At 42.4% G+C, this 19,219-nt stretch overlaps 1 protein-coding gene across 3 annotated transcripts in view; it reads left to right on the top strand.

Moving 5' to 3' along the window:
* The window catches only part of LOC136865975 (amidophosphoribosyltransferase), a 155,351-nt gene that overhangs the window by 52,909 nt on the left and 83,223 nt on the right, over window positions 1–19,219 (top strand). For 2 of the 3 annotated variants that reach the window (XM_068226580.1, XM_068226581.1), the window contains exon 1: window positions 8,555–8,605. The exons of the other annotated variant lie outside the window; for it this stretch is intronic. In XM_068226580.1, coding sequence (XP_068082681.1) covers window positions 8,567–8,605 — 39 coding nt within the window. In that variant the 5' untranslated portion in view covers window positions 8,555–8,566. Of the gene's footprint in view, window positions 1–8,554; window positions 8,606–19,219 lie in introns of those variants that run through there. 3 annotated transcript variants of the gene reach the window in all.

Raw genomic sequence — 19,219 nt, 5'->3', positions numbered from 1 at the left:
AGGCCACGGCTGCTCCCTTCCAACTCCTTCGCCTTTCCTATCCCATCGTCACCATGAGACCTATCTGTGTCGGTGCGACGTAAAGCCTATAAGGAAAAAAATAATATTTCCCCTTCTTTCTTATTCACAGTACGCAGACATCGTCTTAAAATCAATCAATCAATCAATCACTACTGATCCGCATTTAGGGCAGTGGCCCAGGTGGCAGATTCCCTGTGTTGTTTTCCTAGCCTTTTCTTAAATGATTGCTAAGAAATTGGAAATTTATTGAACATCTCCCTTGGTAAGTTATTCCAATCCCTAACTCCCCTTCCTATAAACGAATATTTGCCCCAATTTGTCCTCTTGAATTCCAACTTCATCTTCATATTGTGATCTTTTCTACTTTTAAAGACTCCCCTCAAACCTATTCGTCTAGTGATGTCATTCCACGCCATCTCTCCACTGACACTCGGAACATACCACTTAGTCGAGCAGCTCGTCTCCTTTCTCCCAAGTTTTCCCAGCCCAAACTTTGCAACATTTTTGTAACGCTATTTCGTCGGAAATCACCCAGAAAATTCGAGGATCTTTTCTTTGGATTTTTCCAGTTCTTGAATAAAGTAATCCTGGCGTGGGTCCCATGCACTGGAGCCATACTCTGCTTGGGGTCTTACCACAGACTTATATGCCCTCTCCTTTACATCCTTACTACACCCCCTAAATACCCTCATAACCATGTGCAGAGATCTGTACCCTTTATTTACAATCATATTTATGTGATTACCCCAATGAAGATCTTTCCTTATATTAAGACCTAGGTACTCACAATGATCCCCAAAGGGAACCTTCACCACAATCCCACATCAACTCAGTAATTAAAACTGAGAGAACTTTTCCTATTTGTGAAACTAACAACCTGACTTTTAACCCCGTTTATCACCATACCATTGCCTACTGTCCATCTCACAACATTATTGCGGTCAATAATACTACTGCCTTGAGGAATTCCCCTCTTAATTATTACAGGGACAGATAAAGCTTCGCCTACTCTAATTCTCTGAGTTCTATTTTCTAGAAACTTAGCCACCCATTCAGTCACTCTTTTGTCAAGTCCAGTTGCACTCATTTTTTTGCCAGTAGTCTTCCATGATCTATCCTATAAAATGCCTTATATAGATCAATCGCGATACAGTCCATTTGAGCTCCTGAATCCAAGATATCTGCTATATCTTTTTGGAATCCTACAAGATGAGCTTCAGTGGAATAACCTTTCCTAAACCCAAACTGCCTTCTATCAAACCAGTTATTAATTTCGCAAACATGTCTAACATAATCAGAAAGAATGCTTTCCCAAAGCTTACATTCAATGCATGTCAAACTAACTGGCCTGTAATTTTCAGCTTTAACTTATGTCTACCACCCTTTCCTTTATACACAGGGGTTACTATAGCAACTCTTCGTTCATTTGGTATAGCTTCCTTTATGCAAACAATTATCAAATAAGTACTTCAGACATGGTACTATATCCCAACCAATTGTCTTTAGTATATCCCCCGAAACCTTATCAATTCCAGCTGCTTTTCTAGTTTTCAACTTTTGTAGCTTACTGTAAATGTCATTGTTCTCATATGTCAATTTTAATACTTCTTTAACATTAGTCTCCTCCCCTATCTGGACATTATCCTTGTAACCAACAATCTTTACATACTGCTGACTGAATACCTCTGCCTTTTGAAGATCCTCGCATACACACTCCTCTTGTTCATTAATGATTCCTGGAATGTCCTTCTTGGAACCTGTTTCTGCCTTAAAGTACCTGTACATACTCTTGCATTTTTCACTAAAACTTGTATGACCGCCAATTATGCTTGCCATCATGTTATCCTTAGCTGAGTTCTTTGCCAGATTCAATTTCCTTGTAAAATTCTTCATTTTCTCCTTACTTCTACAGCCATTTCTAACTCTATTTCTTTCCAACCTGCACCTCCTTCTTAGTCTCTTCACTTCTCTGTTATGATATATTGGATCTTTACCATTCCTTACCACCTTTAAAGGTACAAACCTATTTGCATATTCCTCAACAATTGCGTTAAACCCATTCCAGAGCCTGTTTACATTTTTATTTGCCGTTTTCCACCGATCGTAGTTTCCTTTTTTAAACTCCCTCATGCCTGTTTTATCAGCCATATGGTACTGCCTAATAGTCCTAATTTTAATATCTTTCTTTCAGATTTATTTTTAACTACCACAAAAACAGCTTCGTGATCACTAATACCTTCTATTACTTCGGTTTCTCTACAGAGCTCATCTGGTTTTACCAGCACCACATCCAGAATATTCTTCCCTCTATTTGGTTCCATCACTTTATGAATAAGGTGCCCTTCCCATATTAACTTACTTGCCATTTGTTGGTCATGCTTCTTGTAGTTCGCATAACCTTCCCAATTGACATTTGGTAAATTGAGATCACCCGCTACAATCACGTTCCTTTCCTTATCGTTTCCCACATTGCTGATTATCTTATCAAATAATTCTGAATCAGCGTCTGCGCTACCCTTTCCCGGTCTGTACACCCCTAAGACATCAAGTTGCCTATTATCTTTAGAGATGAGTTTTACACCTAGAATTTGATATTTCTCATGTTTAACTTTTTCGGAGCTTACAAATTCTTCTTTCATCAGAATGAATACTCCCCCTCCTATCGTTTTTATCCTATCTGTACGATACACACTCCAGTTCTGTGAGAACATTTCTGCATCTATTATATCATTTCTTAGCCATGATTCAACTCCTATTACAATATCTGGTGAGTATATCTCTATTAAATTACTTAATTCTATTCCTTTCTTTACAATGCCGTATTTCTACAGTTGACCACTAACATTTTTATGTCATCCCTACTTGATTTCCAGTTCCCTGTTCCCTTCTCACCGCTCCCTAGGCCACCCCGTTTACCTGAATGTACCTCCTTATAACTCTTGTAAACAAATTTCCTAACTTAAATGTGCCACTGCTTTTTTAGTGAAGGCCATCTGAGCGCAGATCCCTATCACATACCCACTCTGGGAGTGAGATTTATAGATCCTAATGGGTGGGTAGGAGATAGGGATCTGCGCTCAGATGGCCTTCACCTAAACCGCAATGGTACATACAGTATAAGTTAGGAAATTTGTTTAGAAGGGTTACAGGGAGGTACATTCAGGGAAACGTGGTAGCCTAGGGAGCAGTGATAAAGAAACCTTGATCGTTGTCGTCAGTAAAATCATAAAAATACACAGCAATTACAAAACAGATCACTTTTCACGGATACAGGACGCAAGCGGAAACTAAAATAATCAGATAAATGAAAACGTGCAGCACACTTTGGAACCTATCATTCTGGAACTGAAGTTCTGCACTGATGATGCGTTATCCATCTGTTCTCGCTGTAATTGTTGCAGGTATTTTTTAGTTTCGAAAACTCTTACTTAAAACACGCATATACTGTTTTTCTCTTCAAGGATGCTGGACATGTACGGCAAGATTGCCTTTTCTTCAGTTTTTCTTCCGTATCTCGGCGGCAAGTCTATTCTTCTTTGACATGCAATTTGACCTGATCAGATGCCAAACCCTTTAAAAAGAATTCCAATTCCATTTTTTCCGGGCTTTCATGGCACAACTTCAACAACACGAAAGCATTACAAACTGCTACCGCCAATAGCCGTATCGCTAAATTTTTCATTAGTAGTTCCCTAATGTACTCCTCGAACTGATAATTTGTAGTTCTTAATACCTGCAACGGGCTAGTAATTTGAGATGTTTTACTTACACTGAGCACGCAACATGCATTGACAAAATACTCTCGTAATTGCTGACCTGAAGTCCACCTGAGAATTTCAGTCGAACGTAGCGAGCTAACCCTGACTCAGGATGTGAAGTGTGTTGACACAGAAAGAGAAGGTAACATAAACTACAGCTCCCTGCAAGATTTTAATTAAATATGTCCAGAAGTTTTATGTTTATTGGAAGTTTGAGACCTCACGTCACCGGCTAAAAGGTATAATAACGTTAAAAAAGCAATGATAAAATCTCTATTTATTACTCATCAGGCGTATATTAAGTGCATGCCGCTACCATTCAGGAGTACCTTCTTTACTACGTTCCAGCTTTCAGAAAATAATTTTTCGGGTTGTCTTTTTTTTTAGGCTTTGAGCGGAAATCTACCCATTACCTCAAACGGACTTGTTTCCAATATACTTCACGTATTCTTTCTTCATGTACTATCTGAATGAATTTTCACGGTCCACAGTTGCAGTTTTTTTAGAACTCATAGTAATTATTGTAGAATCTAACACCAATAGACTCAAAAAGTAACCGAACTCCGCCTTCCTATACGGGCAACTTCTCTCACTTGCGTGCATGGCGTATAGCCTATGGTCTCTGACGTAAGGGGAAAGTAATGGTTGAAATGTTCTTCTCTGACGTAAGGGAAAAGTAATGGTTGAAAAGTTCTTCGATGACCCGAACTTATATACTGGGTAGCCAAAAGTCACGGGAAGGAGTGTCCCATTTGAAAATGTGCCATGTATGATCCCTGAGCGTTGCGGCTAGCTGCGGCGCGGCGTAGCAGAGCAGTCTTGTCACAGACACCGCTGTCGTGAAGATGGCAGCACGTCGTGAGTTAACCATCTTTGAACGTGAGATGATCATCGGCGCACGGCGCATGGGCCGTAGTATTGCTGAGATTACAGGTGAATTCGGGTTTCCGAGGTCTGCATCTTGAATGTTGGAGAGAGAATGTTACCACCCGCATAAACCAACTGATGTTTCACGAACGGACATCACGTTGCTTCCGTAGAACCATACTGGGCGATCGACGGGCTACTGTGAGTCAGATCATCGCCCAGTTTAATGTTGGCAGTCAAGAACCCATTCCTACCGGGACTGTAAGGAGGCAACTGCACCGCATATACTTCACCAGTGGACGACCAAATTAAATGAAATGACGTATGGCTTTTATTGCCGGGAGTGTCCGAGGACATATTTGGCTCACCAGGCGTAGGTCTTTCGATTTGACTCCCGTAGGCGACCTGCGCGTCGTGATGAGGATGAAATTATGATGAAGACACATACACCCAGCCCCCGTGCCAGCGAAATTAACCAATGATGGTTAAAATCCCGACCCTGCCGGAAATCGAACCCGGGACCCCTGTGACCAAAGGTCAGCACGCTAATCATTTAGTCATGGAGCCGGAAAGCCGACGACCAACTCGTGGCCCTTTGCTGACACCTCCACACAGAGTTCAACGACGTGCATGGGCCCGCGAACATCGGCAGTGGACCATGGAACAGTGGCGGCGTGTGGTATGGTCTGATGAATCCCGGTTCCAGATGCATCGAGCTGATGGGTGCGTGAGAGAGTGGCGTATGCCCCTTGAAGCTATGGATCCTGCGTGTCAACAAGATTGTGTCCAGGCGGGAGGTGGCTCAGTTGTGGTCTGGGCGGCGTTCTCATGGTCGCAATTAGGCCCCATTGTCTGGCTGCAGGGAGCGCTGACAGGTGCACATTATGTGGAAATTCTTTCAGGCCATCTACTCCCCTTTCTGGCCCTAGAGTACCCTGACTGAGATGCCGTGTTTCAGCAGGACAATGCGTCATGTCACCGCTCTGTGGTGGCACGCAGGTGGTTGGAGGAGCACTCCAATGAAGTTACTACCATGGATTGTCCATCCAGATCCCCCCGATGTTAATCTAGTCGTGCATATATGGGATGCTGTCAATGCTGGCGTACGCTCTATGGACCCCGCACCAACTAAACCAGACAAATTGTGGGTAGCAGTGCAAGGTGCGTGGGTCCAGATCCCTCCAGAACGATTTGAACACCTTGTAGACAGTGTTGCCAACCCATAAATATTTCGCCGCTTATTTTTAGTTGAAGATCCGCTAAATTTCGAACTGAAGCAAAAGAGCATTGTTTTCATGGAGATTAACTCAACAGTCACCGCACTATATGCTCTGAAGCAGATGTGCTGGGTTGAGGTCCTGTGGTTTCATATGAAGCCACATGGTACCATTGTTTTTCATAGTATATGCTGGCACCTCACAGCAGCAAAGCACATACGGATATTTCCAAATCTATTTCGAAAGTTATTTTCACTTTCATTACTGTTTTTATTGTTTTTGATAAGTGCGGAAAGAAATAATGTCAAACAATTTCGCATTTATATTGGACTGCCAATAGATGTACCGTCCGTTTTTGGGATCACTGGGAAGCTCAACCAACTAGTCTTTTAAAGTTTAATTATTTAACCACTCTTTACGAAATATCTGACTACTTTTTTAAACCTCTTCTTTCGACATATTGACGTGCCAAAAAGAACCTGATGTCAAAAGAAACGCGTTATCAAACACGACACTGCCCGGCTCCTCAAGAGTACAGTAACGATTTTAACAAATTCTGACTGAGGCTATGGGCCAGAGCTGGTCTAGAAAACGAGTCGTAGTATGCAGTATAAGTTCAATACAATGGAAATAAGGAGACTATTTTGCCGCAGTAAGTTCTATACTTTTTTCCTGGTGATGAAAGGTGATATTGTTTCCGCTGAAAATCCCTAAAAGAAGTTTGAAAATCCGTCAAAAAATCCACTGTCCGCTAAATGGAAAATTTATCCGCTGTTCTATTTAAAAATCCGCCAAATTTGGCGGAAAATCCGCTGAGTTGGCAACACTAAATAGCTCAGAGACTGGAGTACATTAAAAAAAAGTAAAATGGATAAAACGCTAAATTCCGCTATAATAAATCTAGAATTCCGCCAAAACATCCGCTGTCCGCTAAGTGGTATATTTCTCCGCCGACAGTCTTATAATTCCGCCAAATTTATCGGAAAATCCGCTAAGTTGGCAACACTGAACGCGTGTGCGTGGCATGATCAGTCTCCGATAAGCCTTCCAAAAATATGAGCTCATGCTCCGCATATGTGAATGAGTCATGCACTCAAATGCTATTACTTAGGAAATGCATAGATTGATATATTGCATCACGCGCCCACACGATTACGCGAAGCGCTGTGCTAGTGTTTACTCGACTCACCTAATTTACCACGTGATAAATTAAAATCCACCAGAATGATATATTATTATTATTATTATTATTATTATTATTATTATTATTATTATTATTATTATTATTATTATTTTCATTTTTTGCAAGGAGTCTGCGGGGCCCTTACAGGCCCGGGCCCGCCTGCATTGCAGGTCCTAACGTTACGCGCCTGTAGTAAACGAGTGGTATTATGCAGCCTAAGTTCAATACAATGGGATTAAGTAGACTATTATACCGTAGTGATTCCTATATCGTTTTTTTCCTGGTGATGAAAGGTTACCGCTGAAAATAGTTAAAAGAAGTTTGAAAATCCGCTGTCCGCTAAATGGAAAATTTATCCTCTGTTCCATTTAAAAATCCGTCAAGTTTAGCGGGAAATACGCTGAGTTGGCAACACTGCTTGTAGAGTCGATGCCTCTTCGTATTGCTACCATTTTGAGGGACCGCGGAGGAGCAACTCGTTATTCACTCGTTATTAACATCACATTCAATGTCTTCCCTTGACTTTTGGCCACTCAGAATATAGTATGTACCTATTCTATTCGTACGGGCCGTTTCCTTTAGTACCTCAACGCACTGCCAGAAAATAATAATCTGAAATGGACTGAATATATATTCGACAAAACCTTCAGAAAACATTTGTCTGCTATATCTGTTTGCAATCTTGTTAACAAAACATACAGCCTCTAATAAAGAAAAGCGCGCCCATAATCTTGTATATTTCCTACTCGTACAAGCAAATAGAACACTTGAAATAAACAAAAAATGAAGGGTTCCTGGAACATGTTAGTATCTAGTGGAATGTCCTCTAGTCTTTTCTAACTGCCTGACATAGTCGCCGCATAGAATACACTAATTTCTTGCACATGTCCGGAGTGATTTTCTGCCTTTCTGATTAATCACACTTTTAAGTTCCTCGTTCGTACGCACACATTGCCTACGGATATTCCTCTTCAACGTAGCCCAAAGATGTTCGATGCGATTTAAATCCGGCGACTGAGGGGGGTGTTCTCTGCTGCTTAGGTATGTTCCAGATCAACCATGTGTTATTGATGTCAGCAGTGTGTTTTGGGTCATTATCACTCTGGAACACACAAACAGGTGGCATCCCCATTTCTTCGACACTCTACTTCACGTTTGCCCTCAGGATTGCATTATAGCTCTCCTTGTTCATTATTCCGTCAATGAAATGTATGTTACCCACACCACTGGCTGACATACAGCCCCAGAGAATTACAGACCCACCACCATATTTTACAGTTGGGAATGTATTTGCCACATCATTGTCCGTACCAAATTTTCTCCTTGCTCTGCAGATGCCATCTGCCCCGAAAAGGTTTGTTTTTGTCTCATCAGATCAGATAACATAATTCCAGAATTGGTTCTCCTCATTTATATGCTCCTTAGCGAATGTCAGTTTAAGCCGTCTGTTTTTTCTATTTACATATGGTCTTTGCCGAAGGATTCTTCCATAGTACCCATGCCGATACAGATTCCGACGGATGATGGAGTTGCTGATCATCTTTCCTGTTCGTTCCTCCGTGAGTTACCTCGATACTGGTACACTTAATTTGGAATCTGACTTTATCAGCTGAACAACAAAGAGTTCTTCCCTTTCAGTTAAACACTCTCTCCTGGGTTTCCTTGGTGTGTTCATTATAGTGCCTTTGTATTTAATTTTATCAACCACATATTGCACCGTAGAATGTGTACTATTGACCAGCTGTCCAATCTTTCGTAAGGAAAATCCTTTAAGTGCCAGTTTAAGTATAGAGTTCTTAAGCTCCGTACTTAACTCTGCACTCCTACCCATGTCCACTACAGATACACTAGGAAGGAGACTAAGGTACTTGACCAGTCGTATGCCGTGCATCGCAAACGTTGCGCATCATCCTGTCCATGTGTACGAATACAAGTTGTACATACGTTTGTCGATGCCGGCATGTAAATATCAAATATTCTTGCCTGAATGTAAATAAGTATGGTTTTGACTATAACAATAATGGCGTATGGCCTCCGGGGAGGCCCGGTGCAGGTCTTTTTCTAGTAGACGGCCTATTAGGTGACCTGCATGTCTGTGAAGATGAGGGCCCTACCTAAGATGATTTCTAATGTTGAATACGCCACACACACCCAGCCTCCGAGCCATTAGAATTAACCAATTAAGTTTAAATCCCCGACCCGGCCGGGAATCGAACCTGGGACCCTCTGAACCGAAAGCCAGTACGCTGATAAGTGATTCCTGAAGGTCGAACTCTCACCAAGGTGAGGTATGTTGCTTTTCTTCGGCGTCTTCGTGATGCATTTCGACGAAAGAGACTTTATTTCTGGCAAGGACAGAATTGGGTTCTCCATTATGAAAACGCCCCAGCACACCAGTCGCTCCGTAACATACCTTTCCTCCCTCATCTTCCGTATTCTCCATATCTTGCTCCAACAGATTATTACATGTTTCCGAAAGTCAAAACCTTTCTCTCCGGCCAAAAGGTGACGACGAACAGGACGCGCGCTCTGTCGAAAGAGACCAGAGATGGACTAGAAGACAGTTTTGAAAAGTTGGGCGCCAAGCGAGTCGGACGTGCGGTTTCCCATTTTCACACCAGGCAAATGCTGGGCTTGTGCCTTAATTAAGGCCATGGATGCTACCGTCCCAGTTCCCATACTTGCGTCGCCGAAAAACTTCGATGTGTTAGTGCTATGTTAAACTAATTGTAAAAAGTGGCAGAAGTGTGCCACTGCCTAGGGGACTTTCTTTGATGTCAACTAACTACTTTTGACGTTTTGCGGAGACGCCGAGGTATTGGAATTTTGTCCCGTAAGAGTTCTTTTACGTGCCGGAGAATCTACCGATACGAGGCTGATGTATTTGAGCACCTTCAAATACCACCGGACTGACCTAGGATCGAACGTGCCAAGTTGGGGGGTGAGAAGGCCAGCACCTCAACCGTTTGAGCCACTCAGCCCGCCACCACCACCTCTCAAGAAAAGATAATATTTTAACTATTTGTTAGTGTATGTTAGCTCTGTAACCTTGACAGTATCATCATGTCAATATCTTTGTAGGCATACTTATGGGTTAGTAAAAACCCAAAACAGACTCCTCAGGATGTCCATATTTGTTGTGACAGTATTGAAGGCCGAATGTAAGTGAAAATGAGATCCAGTTCATACGTACGGGTTACCACTCGTCTTCCATTTTCTTGGGAATTTCCGTAAAGCCACCAAATTATGTTGCTACGGACTCAATATTTTATCAAGAAACGGTTAGTTAGCGTAATTTCTTACGTAACTGCTTTCACGGCCGTATTGCTGAGCAAGACTTATTGCGTCATTTCTGATGAAATACTAAGATTGATGCCCTCTGCCAATATGTGGTAAATTTTTAATCTTAGTTGTTCAGCACTGTAGTTTCATCCTTAAGGTCAATCAATTAATCAATTCAGGCAATGATCGTTGATCTGCACTTACGGCTGTTCCAGATGGCAGATTCCGTTTCAGTTGTTTACCTAATCTTTCAAGGAAAGAAACCTATCGAGCATTTCCCTTGTGAATGATTCAAATTCCTTATTTCTCTTCCTATAAATGAGTATTTGCCTCAATTTGTCCTCTTCAATTTCAACTTTATCTTCATATTACGATCTTTCCTACATTTAAAAGCTTCTTCTCTACTAATGTCATTCCACGCTATTTCGCACTTAGACGAGCAGTTCGTCTCCTTATTCCTAAATTTTTCCACCATAAAATTTGCAGCATTTTAGGAATACTACTATTTTGTTGGAAATCATCCAGAACAAATTGTGCTGTTTTCCTTTGGATATTTTCGGTATCCTGAAAATGTTCATGTTTTGAAGAGAGATTCACCTCTAATGGCATATTGATGTGATGTATATTCACTTCAATGTCCTCATTTTCACAGTCACAAAATCACACACTAGCTTACCTCAGAAAGAGAGTGATAAAAGCACAAGGCAGTATTGGCTGAACACAAACAGCCGATCCAATGGTCATTTGAATTTAAATATTCGAAGATAACTCAAACAATCAGTTAAATGAATATTAATCAAGATGTGTGTTATAAAATATTAGTGAATGCTTTTAGGCAACAGTTTTTGTTGGTCTGTAATTCATAATTAATCCATTAAACTTCTGAACGCTACACCAAGGTAAATTTCCTGACTTTATCTATAATTGCTTTTTTTAATGTCTCATTTAGCATGCTGTTCGTCATTTCTAGTTCTTTCCCCTTTTTTACTAATTGCTGTTCGCTATTCTTTTTAACACACCTGTACTATAAAACTAAACTATATTTACAATAATATTATTTGGAATTCAGAATAAAATTACTTGATTATCTGCCAGGGGTCGAGACCAACTCCGTGACATATGTGAGAATAGACGGATAATAGAATAATTATGTTTCTCCAACCCATGTCCCGTTTCTCTGCGGGGACGGCTGTGAAGTGAGATGAATGTTCATGACGAGATTTATGACTGGATGCCCTTCCCGACGTCAGCCTCGTGAGAGGAGTTAATGAATGGCGTATGGCTTTTAGTGCCGGGAGTGTCCGAGAACATGTTCGGCTCGCCAAGTGCAGGTCTTTTGATTTGACTCCCATAGGCTACCTGCGCGTCGTGATGAAGATGAAATGATCATGAAGACGACTCATACACCCAGCCCCCGTGCCAGCGAAATTAACCTGCCGAGAATCGAACCCGGGACCCCTGTGACCAAAGGCCAGCACGCTAACCATTTAGCCATGGAGCCGGACAGAGGAGTTAATGAGATGGAATGATTGACGTATATATGATAGAAGGAAGGGAGGGGGTGAAATCCGGTGCCGACACTTAGCCTACTACTCTAGAATAGCACCAAGGGATATGTTCAAGGCTTAACGTCTCTATCCGAAGGACGAATCACCGGGAACAGGACATGGAAGATGTGGAGTTCACTCTTCAAGTGGAGAGTGCAATTCTCACCCACATGTGACAGCGGCGCACCACGGCAGACTATTCAACAAACGAGTATTAGGGGAGACTGTAGAAATAGAGCTTACGGAGGAGAATATGAGGAATTCCTTAATGGCAACCCCGAATTCCATCAACTAGATGTTTGTTTGAATGTAATTATGTTTCTCAGAATGTATCGAAAAAAGCCATACGCTAAATAAATACATAAATATCCATACGCCCTTACTCCATACAAATACTGCGGAGATGTTTGGAATTGAATCCAGACTTTTGGCACGCAATCTAGTGATTAGACATTGTATACCACCATCTCTCCTGCCCTGCCGGCCAACATTCTGATGGTGACAATTTTTTCGACCAACGGGACTCGAACCGGCTAACCACGGTGTCAGACTTGACGCCTTAACGACCACGGCCACCAGCCGGGCTAAACAGTCACTGCACTGTCTGCACTCGGTTTTTCATCCAACTAATACCATGATGAAAAGTAAATTTATTTAGCCACGCTAGGGCTGTTGCTGAGGCGACGGATTCCCTATCAGTTGTTTATCTAACTTTTTCTTAGTCTTCAAATATTTTGGAAATGTATCGAACATTTCCATTTATAAATTATTCCAATCCCTTATTCGTCGTCCTTGTAAATTAATATTTACCCCAAATTGTCCTCTTGAATTCGAACTTTATCCTCATATTGTGATCATTCCACTCAAGTTCACGATTGCTTTGAAAGACTGAATCTGTTGTTCATATCAACACCTTTTGCGGTTATTATTGTTCCTGAAAGGGGAATTCCTTGGCCTGCAGGGATCAACGAATCGCTGATATATTAGTGTCCAACTGATCGTTCTTCTTCTTTATTTTGAGAGCTTTCACATTCTCATCTGCGGTTTGCATTTTCGAAACATGACCACCGGGCGAGATGGCCGTGCGGTTAAACTCGCGCACCTGTGAGCTTGCATCAGGGAGATAGTGGGTTCGAGTCCCACTGTGGGCAGCCCTGAAGATGGTTTTACGTGGTTTCCCATTTTCACACCAGGAAAATGCTGGGGCTGTACCTTAATTAAGGCCAAGGCCGCTTCCATCCCACTCCTAGGCCTTCAGGCCTTCCCTGTCCCATCGTCGCCATAAGACCTATCAGTGTCTGTGCGACGTAATGCCAAAAGCAAAAAAAACAAAAAAAAAACCAAAAAAAACAGACTTTCAGTTTTGTCCTCATAACGTGTATCGTTCTTTCGCTCGATACTATAAATTGGCGCTCTTTTACCTTCCTTTAGACGTTTAATAATTTCCATTTTCAAACATTACTCGCTGACGTTTCTGAGCCATTTCAGCAGTTCAGGTAAAACTGAAAGAAAAAAATAATATAGGCGATTTAAGCGGTAACGTGATACAAAATAAAAACAGAGGATATACCATGAACACTCCGTGGTTCAGGCGGCAGCGCGCCGGCCTGTCACCGCTGGGTTCCGTGATTCAAATCCCGGCCACTCCATGCGAGATTTGTGCTGGACAAAGCTGAGGCGGGACAGGTTTTTCTCCGGGTACTCTGGTTTTCCCTGTCGTCTTTCATTCCAGCAACTCTCAATTATCATGTCATTTCATCTGTCATTCATTAATCATTGCCCAGAAGAGTGAGTCAGGCTTCGGCAGCCGGCACAGTTCCTATCCTCACCGCTAGATGGGGGCTTCATTCATTCCATTCCTGACCCGGTCGAATGACTGGAAACAGACTGTGGATTTTCATACTGTGAACAATCACGCTCACCTCGCTGACCGAAGTCCGAGACTGCGTTGCACCTTACACATTCCAGGGTGTGGTGGGAAAGGGTGTAACGCGGTTTTAACAATGTGCCGGTTGGGTTAGCTGTGTTTGTCGCTTGGGGGATACGGATTTGTAAACTGGAATTCCTTCCGAAAGGACACCAAGCTCCAGTATAATATTGGGAGGGTCATTGAATTAATAACAATTATATTATTTGTATCACATATGGACGGTATAACAGTGGAAAGATGTTAAAACATGTAAAACATAAGTAGGCCTAAGTCGTAAATAATTTCAGAGAATTAGGATCTTTTTTGTTTTGCTAGTGGCATTACGTCGCACCGACACAGACAGGTCTTAAGGCGACGATGGGATAGGAAAGGGCTAGGAATGGGGAAGGAAGCGGCCCTGGTCTTGATTGAAGTACAGCCCCAGCATTTGCCTAATGTGAAAATGGGAAACCACGGAAAACCATCTTCAGGGCTGCCGACAGTGGGATTCGAACCCACTATCTCCCGGATGCAAGCTCAGGGCCGCGCGCCTCTAACAGCATGGCCAACTCGCCCGGTGGCAAAAGACGTAAACGCATCACCGTGTTTCGTGTTGTAAAACGAGTTTCCCCCAGAAGTGTTATGTAAAGTAGGGACAATAGCTGCTTTATAGGACTTATTGAAATGGCATTACACTTCGTTTAGCTTACCTTATCTTGGGCGATGACACAACTAATCAAATGACAATTTGCTTGTCAACGCCGGTCGCATCCGGCACGGTTACAGATTATGCGGTCGCATGCGGCACGGTCGTATCTGGCACGCCACCCACCCCACAGATGTTCTGGGTACCACGTATTTGACACGACCCACAATAATTGCTGAATGGTAAATATTTTATATACTGTCCATTTCACTTCGCATATTTCTCAGAAAAGATATTTGGCCATCTGTAGAACTCACCGAATTGTGAAATCATTTTCTTACAGTGGACAACTAAAGCTTTGTCTTCGTTATTCTAAAACTTGAAGCGAATCACACACGAATAAATAAAACTGGTACTGTGTAAAACGAAACTAACAAGCACTTACGTATGTTAGTACTCGGACATTTCAACAACCTGACTGAAATAAGAATTTGTACCTATTACAGTGATAATACCTCCTTCTCTCACCGCAAGCCCATCTAGATTAGAAGCATTGTCTCTTCGCTCTCTGATGCTTGATGACGATGCTTGTTGCTTGAAGGGGCCTAACATCTAATTCCATCGGCCCCTTCTTCCCCTACTAGGGATGTGAATTTCCAGGGAGTTCGGATAAGGGTTGTAGAAAGTTACTTTATCTCACAGTTTTCGAACTGAGTACTGAACCTCTTGATATTTGAGTACGGTAGTAATTAGTATCATTAGCTGCCACCCCCGGAGGCCCGCATTCGATTCCCGGCTCTGCCACGACATTTGAAAAGTGGTATACGAGGACTGGAACGGGATCCACTTAGCCTCGGGAGGTCACCTGAGTAAAGGGGTTTCGATTCCCACCTCAGCATAAGTAAGTGGAAGCAATACCAGACTCAGCTAGGGGCCCTGTGGTTGCCATCCCACAATCTCAAGATGACAGCCCGTGGGGGATCTTTTTTCACTTGCTCATGGTGACAGTTAAAAAAATCACGCTTGCAGTTGACTCCACTGTTGAAAATCCAGTGACAGTTGATCGGAGTGCGATATGGCATAACCGACACAGTACATCTGTCTCCTTCAGTCGAATAGAACTTAGATTGTTTAAAAACCATTTTGAAGGTAAACCGGCTTTCTATTAATAAACAAATGACTCCAAATCCGAAGATTTTTTCTACTGGTTTAACGTCGCATAAACACATGGAAGGTTTTCGGTGACGGAAGGATTGGGAAGGTAGCGAACGTTGCCTTAATAATTACAATACAGTCCCAGAATTTGACTTGTGTGAAAATACGAAAGCACCATCTTCAGGATTGCCGAAGGTCGGATTCGAACTCACCATCTCCCGAATGCAGGCTCACAGCTGCGCGACTTTAACCGCACGGTCAACTCGCTCGGAGAATCCGAAGATATTGCATTACCTTCAGTTATTGTAACTGCACTACCTCCTAGTAATGACGAATTGTTTGTGTGCAGAAAAGTTCACAAGCTCTAAACGAAGTCGCATGTTTTGCTCAGTGCACAGTACACATTGCCGTATGTCGTGAGCGCCACTACTATAATTCCATTCAAGCATCGGCTTAGCGTTCATTGCCAACCAAGCCAAGGTCAAACTCCCATTGAATTATAATTATCAGCATTTGTTGTGTCTGGTTGCTTGGGCGTGGATGGTATCCTACGCTTCCCTTCTTCGACATACCATATATATATGAAAAGGAATTGTGCTAATGTATCTTGAAGAATCTACCAAGGTTGTTTGATTGGTTACGTTCCAGAAGCGACCGTGCCGGATGCGACCACGCTGATATTGTGTCGCTACCGACTAATCAGTCAGTCAGTCACCGTTGATCTGTATTTAGGGAACCGTCGAAGTGGCAGATTGCCTATCGGTTGTTTACCTAGTCCTTTCTTAAATAATTTCAGAGAATCTGGAAATTAATCGAACATTTCTCTTGGTATATTTTTCGAATCCCTACTACCTCCCTTTCTTATAAACAAATATTTCCCTCAATTTGTCCTCTTGAATTCCGATTTCATATTGTGATCTTTCCTACTTTTAAAAGCACCACTCAAACTTATTCGTCTACTAATGTCATTCCACGCCATCTCTCCATTGACTGCTCGGAACATACCGTTTATTCGAGCAGCTCGTCTCCTTTCTCCCAAGTCTCAGCATAACAGTGCAAGCAAGAGACCTGAACATTACGGCATTGTGATCCTCTCTCCAAGATCTACTGTGCATCAGTTATCTTCCATGCTGTATATACTGGAATGTGGTTTGATATTGTAATCTCACGAAACGAAATGCTACCACTTCTTATGATTACTTTGAACGTTTTCATATTTTATTTTTTAAGCGCATGACTTTTAGTGCCGGGAGGTCCGAGGACAAGTTTGGCTTGCCGGATCTGTAGCTCCTTTTCCTGGTACACCCCATGGGAGTGAGCTACATGTACTGCTATGTGAGGGTGTTGTCTCTGGCTGTAATTATAATTGTACGGGCTAGGAATGGGAAGGAAGTGATTGTGGCCATGTGAAACGTACCATCCCATCGTTTGGCTGGAAATGAAAATGAGAAACCACGAAAAACCATTTTCGAGGATGGCCGATGGGGATTCGATCCCAGCTGTCTCCCGAAATAAACGTAACAGGCAGTACCGTAACACACTGAGATAACTTGTTCGGTAACTTCTCCCAGACATGGAAACGCAGCTCCATATATGGGCATGTTGTATGGGCCTGTTCTACTTGCTTCACACATCACCATATTTCGTGTTGTAAAAAAACCTTTAAGTTTCCCGCAGTAAATTCTCCTAAGGCAACGTAGGAAGATGCTGCTATGTCATTTCTGTTTGCCGAAAATCCAGGGACTGAACTTCATGACTTCACGATCCCCAAGTACTGTGTTTATAGATAAGGTAACTGTAAAACAAATATAATCACCGGGCTGAATGGCTCAGGCGGCTGATGCGCTGGCCTTCTGACCCTATTTTCGCAGGTTCGATTCTGGCTCAGTCTGGTGGTATTTGAAGGTGCTCAAATACGTCCGCCTCGTGTTGATAGATTTTTTTTTTTGCTTCACGTCGCTCCGATACAGATATGTCTTAATGGCGACGATGGGATAGGAAAGGCCTAGGAATGGGAAGGAAGCGGCCGTGGCCTTAATTAAGGCACAGCCCAGCATTTGCCTGGTGAAAATGGGAAACCACGGAAAACCATCTTCAGGGCTGCCGACAGTGGGGTTCGAACCTACAATCTCCCGATTAGTGGATACTGGCCGCACTTAAGCGACTGCAGGTTCGAGCTCGGTGTTGATAGATTTACTGGCACATAAAAGAACTCAAGCGGGTCTAAATTCCAGCATCTCGGTGTCTCCGAAATCCGTAAAATTAGTGCGCGTAAAGCCAATAACATTATCTATCTATAATTATATTAAAAGTGTTAACTAAAAACAGCTTTGGCAGATCCGTCCTTCTGTTCTACTTGCTTCATTTTTGTTTTTGTTTTCTCTACAGAATTACCTGCCGGTGAATCATGAGACATTCATAGGTAACGAAGTTCAGCCGACTTGGACTAATCATAAAATAAAAGCATTTATAATAAATTGCAGGGGAAGGCTTACCCTAACCCGCAATACATTCTGTACTTAACAGGTTACTAAGCGACTAAGACTTCCATTCATATTTTGATAGGGTATATGATTTTTCATCCTTAGTAATGTCCGACTCGTTGGCTGACTGGTCAGCGTACTGGTCTTCGGTTCAGAGGGTCCCGGGTTCGATTCCGGCCGGGTTGGGGATTTTAACCTTCAATGGTTAATTCCAATAGCTCGGGGGCTCGGTGTTTGTGTTGTTCTCAACACTCCTGCAACTCACACACCACACATAACACTATCCTCCATCACAATAACACGCAGTTTACCTACACATGGCTGATGCCACCCACCCTCATTAGAGGGTCTGCCTTACAAGGGCTGCACCCGGCTAGAAATAGCCACACGAAATTATTATTATTATTATTATCCTTGGGAATGCCATTGTATGCAGCCATGTTTGATTACCTGTCAAGCCAGAGAGTATACACTTCCTCTGATCACGGAATATACTCTTTGATTCTCTAACTTTTCCCAGCTTCCAAATATATTCAACAGATGGCAGAACGTCCCTAATAATTTACATGCTACTAAGAGAGAAAAGTATACGTACAAATAGAACCCATCATGATATACGCCTTAGACATTATCTGGGAACACCTATCGAAGGATAACCCAGGTACACTAAAGGAGTGAAGGTCATGTATCTTTTAAAAAATTCTCTGCCTGGCAAAAAACCGCTCCTTCGAGACTAACCTATGAGCTCATAGGCCAATGCCTTCAACAACACAATACCAAGCTTTACATCAAGAACTGCGGGAGAAGAAAGCGAATATATGGTTAGATTTTTACCAAACAGACTGCATGATGACGTTAGAATGGATGAATTCTGACTACGAAGTGCGGCGTACCATAACGTGCTTGTTATTAAATGTGCAGGTAAAACAATATGACAAAACGAGTTATCTGACCTATTATAATGAGGCTGCTGGGCAGCACGTGCCCTCTGTTATTATTATTATTATTATTATTATTATATATTTCTTAATCTGTTTGTCCTCGAGTTGATTTTCCTTCCGACGCAGCGAGGGATCGCACCTTTACCGCCTCAAGGGCAGTGTCGTGGAGCGCGAGACTTAAGATCCGGGATACAACTGGGAAGAACCACC

The sequence above is a fragment of the Anabrus simplex genome, chromosome 3, assembly GCF_040414725.1.
Source record: "Anabrus simplex isolate iqAnaSimp1 chromosome 3, ASM4041472v1, whole genome shotgun sequence".
Lineage (NCBI taxonomy): Eukaryota > Metazoa > Arthropoda > Insecta > Orthoptera > Tettigoniidae > Anabrus > Anabrus simplex.
The sequence above is the reverse complement of the archived record's forward strand: the minus strand, read 5'-3'. Positions and strand labels throughout refer to the sequence as shown.